Here is a 5,000-nt window from a genome sequence, read left to right as displayed (position 1 = left end):
GCCTCAAGACCCAGTCGCTAGGAACCGGAAGTGTTGAAGGAGTATGCGTCGATAATTCAAGATCAACTAGAGGCTGGGATAATGGAGAGGGTGGTTGAGCTGGAGAAGGCGCCTGAAGTTCACTACTTGGCACACCAAGCCCTGATTCGTAAGGAGTCAACAATCACGAAGGTGCGGGTTGTGTACGACGCGTCGTCGAGGGAAGGTAAGGTAGGCACTTCCTTGAATGATTGCTTGCACGTTGGGCCCTCGCTGAATCCTTTGCTATTCAACATATTGTTCCGATTCAGGGAGAACAGAGTGGTACTAGCCGGGGAAATAGAAAAGGCGTTTTTGAATGTTGAAGTAGATGTGCTGGATCGAGATTGTTTGCGTTTCCTGTGGATGGAAAAACCTCCCGATTTGTCTCGTATTGCTGTATACCGGTTTTGTCGTGTTCTATTTGGAGTTAACGCATCGCCATTTCTGCTTAACGCCACAATTAGATATCACCTTAAGAAGTATGAAGAATGTGACCAAGAATTTGTGCAAAAACCTGAGGGATTCGTTTTATGTAGATGATTTTGTGGGGGCGTGGAGTGAAGTCAGCAGACGTTGTAGAGCTGTACCGCAAGACCAATGACCGAATGGCTGACGGAGGTTTCAATCTTAGGAAGTGGCTAACCAACGATTTCCAGGTCAGAGCCAGGATAGAAACCGATGCGAAAGTGAGCGGAAGAAGAAGAACACATTACCTATGCCAAATCATCGGTGGGGATGCGGCTAGGCTGTATGGGTCAGAAGGTGTTAGGATTAGCGTGCGACTATGAAGCAGACGTAAACAGTTTAATTTGACGCAAATTGCTGAACGCACAAAAGGCCTACCTGCCACGAAACGAAACACCTCAAGGCTGTTAGCAGGGATCTTTGACCCCGTGGAATTATGGGCCCAGTTACAGTGAAAGTTAAGATTATGTTTCAGGATATATGTCGTCAAAAGAGTGGTTGGGACGATCCACTTCAAGGTGACGTCAAGCAAGGTGTTGAAAGTTGGATCAAGTGTCTCATAGATTGCCAAACGATCACGATCCACCGATGTGTTTGGGATCATTTGCCCGAAGAAGTACTGCATTGTTCACTCCATGGCTTCGCGGACGCAAGCAAGAAAGCTTACTGTGCGGTTATTTACCTGGTATACATAACCAGTACTGGAAGATACACGAGAATGTTGCCTTCGAAGACGAGAGTCGCCCCATCAAAAGAGTTGTCGATACCGAGGCTAGAGCTCATGTCGGCGCTGATGCTGGCGAGGCTTATGAGTAATGTGGAAACGGCGCTGGCTCATCAGGCTGCAGAGAAGCGGTCGAGATTGTGGCTGGACAGCATGACTGCGCTACATTGGATTATGAACCGTGAGGAATGGAAACAGTTCGTCCGACATCGCGTCAATGAGATTCTAAAGCTGATTGAAAAGGGAGATTGGAGTCATTGTCCGGGTGAAGAAAACCCAGCGGACATTGGATCGAGGGGAGTGTCCCCGCTGGGTCTTAAGCAGAGCGAGTTGTGGTGGCATGGTCCAATGTGGTTAAAGGAGAGAACGGACAGTTGGCCGACAGTAAAAGCGATTCGACCCACGACTGAGAGCAGCGAAGAAGAACGTAAAGCCGCAGTTTTGGCAGTACAAGTTGACACGCCTCTCGGTTTAGATAGAGTTGTACATATTGACAGGTACAGTTGTACAAGAATGCTTTTGAGAGTGACTGCGTGGATTAAATGGTTTTGTTTTAACGTTCAGAAGAAGAACAAAGGAGAAAGAAAGCAAGAAGCCCTCACATTACAAGAGTTAACAGAAGTGGAAAATGACTGGATTAAAGTGACACAGAAAGAGTTAAAACGGGACGACAACTGCAAGCAACTTGTCGGTACATTTGGACTGTCGGAGGATTGCAATGGTGTACTTCGATGCAAAGGGCGTTTGGAGTACTCTGATTTGCCACATGATTCGAAAGAGCCGATAATTTTGCCTAAAGACCATCGCTTAATGTACCTGCAAATTCAACAGTACCACTGCATAGCGGAGTGAGAGGCACACTGGCGGAATTGCGCTCGAGATTCTGGGTAACAAAAGGAAGGCAGGTGGTGAAGAAGGTGCTCAGTCAGTGCGTTGTATGCAAGAAATTGGAAGGAACGTGGTTTGCGCAGCCACCGGTTTCTAGTTTACCGGAATTTAGGGTGAGACCGTCCCCTCCGTTTTCTAAGGTTGGCGTGGATTTCGCAGGGCCATTGTACGTGAAGACTAGAGGTAAACAGAAAGGTATACATCGCCCTGTTTTCGTGTTGTGTGACGAGGGCTTTGTATTTGGACCTAGTGGAAGATCTTTCAGCAACAACTTTTCTGCATTGTTTGAGAAGATTTACCACCAGAATGGGAACACCCACTTTGATCGTGTCAGACAACGCCAAAACGTTCAAAAGGACAGAGAAAGAACTGCCCGTCACCCCGAGATAATAGCGGAACTGGAGAACAGACAAATTGAGTGGCGTTTCAACCTGGAGAGGACCCCATGGTGGGGTGGATTTTTTGATTGAATGGTTGGGAGCGTTAAAAGGTGTCTTCATAAGGTAATCGGTAATGCCAGGTTAACTTTCGATGAGTTGCTGACGGTACTTGTGGAAGTGGAAGGCACTCTGAATTCTAGACCGCTAACGTATGAGTATAACAACCCCGAAGGGGAAATTTTAACTCCCGCGCACACTTGATCTACGGAAGAAGACTTCAGTCATTTCCAGAAGTCACTGAAGAGGAAGACGAGAGTGAGAGCACTTGTGGAAGGAGATACAAGTATCTGAACCAGAAGCTGCAACATTTTTGGAAGAGATGGCAGCGAGAGTATTTGACGGATCTACCAGAGAGTCACAGGATGCAAGGTTCTTCAAACCGAAAATCGCCTAAGGTAGGAGATTTAGTTACAGTCTATGATGAAGGCACAAAGAGAGGAAGTTGGAAGTTAGCAGTTGTAGAAAGGCTCATTGCAGGAAAGGACAAAGAGGTAAGAGGAGCGAGTGTGAGAGTGATCACAAAGGGGAAACAGGTCCGCATGAGCAGGCCTGTACAAAGGCTATTTCCCTTAGAAGTCCGCGCAGCATTACTGGAAGACACACCGAGATTGAATAAAGGAGGTGATGCGGAAACAAGGCGGGAGCTCGCCGAGCTGCCGCGCTAGATGCTGCCTGGAAGATGAAGGACATGCTACTGAATTCTGAACAGGACTAAACGAAGCGGTTCATCCTTGACTGCACAAGGAAGCACAAGGAAATCTGTTGCGTCTGGCCAATTAAAGCACTCGCTCCAGATTCCCTGCGTCTGAGAATTTGAACAAAATGGCGGTTGCCGTGGTTGATTTTTGATGCTTATGTCGACGTTCGTTTCCACTAGCATAAGCTGCTTGTGCTTGTGCTTGCGTCGCTAGTAAAAACCAGGCTTTAGTGGTTAAAAGCGCGCAAGTGGATAGTTCCACAAGAATCTTGCCCTTCAGTATTGACTTTGATTTTTTATTCTTTTTAACCTTTGTCTAAATCACGGTGTAAATTATTTCCAACCGACGAAATTAAAAGCTCGTTGGTCAACGTGAATTGGGTCTCGAAGCCCGTTCCTTTGAAGATCTCGAGCTTGAACCTTACGGGCCTTAAAAGCTAATCATAGACCTAACTGGCAAACTCAATGTTGCAGTGACCAAATTCAAATCTCCCGGGGTGAAGATTCTTTGTGTATTGTATTGCATTATAACGTAGCATTCGTATTTAAATGACATGGAAATACCTGGAACAAAACGTTTCATCGCTATGTTGTTGTTGTTGTTTTCCGTACAAAAATACGATCTGCTAATTCTTGAAGGCTGGTCTTGAATGATGTATTTGGCAAAAGAGCGCGAAAACAGTGTCAAAAGTTCTAACTCCAGACGTCCTCAATTAAGGATACATCGGAAATTCTACTGTACAAAACAGACAAGAAATGCACAAGGCTTTTGGAAAATACTAATACGCGTGTAATTGCTTGTTCTTCCCTTTTCGATGCTCATGAAGAGCGTATTCGGAAGCAGCATATAATGTGAAAAAGGAGAACTGACCATATAATTTTTTTACCTTTATCCTCCATCTTGTCATGTAAACAAATTCCAGTGTGTGATCCTTACCCATTATTTCGCCATTACACATTATTTCGACCTAGAAGAAAAAGCGTGCACGTTTTGAAAACAAAAAAAGAAACAATAACCTGTGTCAGACGAAACGAACTTAGAAAACAATGCACCATACCAAACTGAAACATTCTTTAAGAGTCTCCTTAGCTTTATTATTCACTTAAATCTTTCTCATTTTTCAAAACTGACGGGCAAGCCTGGCCAAGGAATGTTCTCTTTTAATGGTTCGCCCCTTGAACATAACGGGAACCCTAAATTTGAAAGCGGTGAATGTCCAGATGATCACCAAAGACAAAAAGATGAAGAAATTAATGATGAGTGTTCTTTTTCAAAGAATATTTTTCCATATATATTAATTTATTACAAACTCGATCAACTAACTTATCTCAGTTTTAAATTTGGATTTAATGATAATAATAATTATTATTATTATTATTATTATTATTATTATTATTATTATTATTATAATGGTTTAGATCAACTTTGATGTCATCATTGTCGAATGTGAAAAAATTGAACATAATTGACATTATATATACTGTAATGGGTGCGTGTATAAATGGATATTTCACGATGGGAAGGTTGGGTGTGACACCGTTGAATTTCCCTGATGGGACAATTTAGTGGAATACTGAAGAATATACAACGGCTTTCCTGTATTCTGATTGGCTGTATTTTCTATGGCGTGGTATAAAAAAAGTATATAATACATTAAGTGCATAGTGTATTTCGTGTACAATGGTTGATGAAAAGATAAGGGTGCAAGACTTGAGGTATAAGTTACAAATTCTGAGTAGGGTCTGCCTCCGTCCAGAATAAGGC

General features: G+C 43.5%; 1 protein-coding gene and 1 pseudogene across 1 annotated transcript in view; one reads left to right on the top strand and one right to left on the bottom strand.

Annotated features, from left to right (window-relative positions):
• The window catches only part of LOC138043068 (polycomb group RING finger protein 5-B-like), a 21,692-nt gene that overhangs the window by 2,015 nt on the left and 14,677 nt on the right, over nt 1-5,000 (bottom strand). The window contains exon 8 of the mRNA XM_068889181.1: nt 4,123-4,203. Coding sequence (XP_068745282.1) covers nt 4,123-4,203 — 81 coding nt within the window. The remainder of the gene's footprint in view (nt 1-4,122; nt 4,204-5,000) is intronic.
• Nucleotides 413-4,104, top strand: LOC138043066 (uncharacterized; annotated as a pseudogene).

This window comes from Montipora capricornis, chromosome 3 (genome assembly GCF_036669925.1).
Source record: "Montipora capricornis isolate CH-2021 chromosome 3, ASM3666992v2, whole genome shotgun sequence".
NCBI classification, from domain to species: Eukaryota; Metazoa; Cnidaria; class Anthozoa; order Scleractinia; family Acroporidae; genus Montipora; species Montipora capricornis.
Note: the sequence above shows the minus strand (reverse complement) of the source record. Positions and strands in the feature narration are given on the sequence as shown.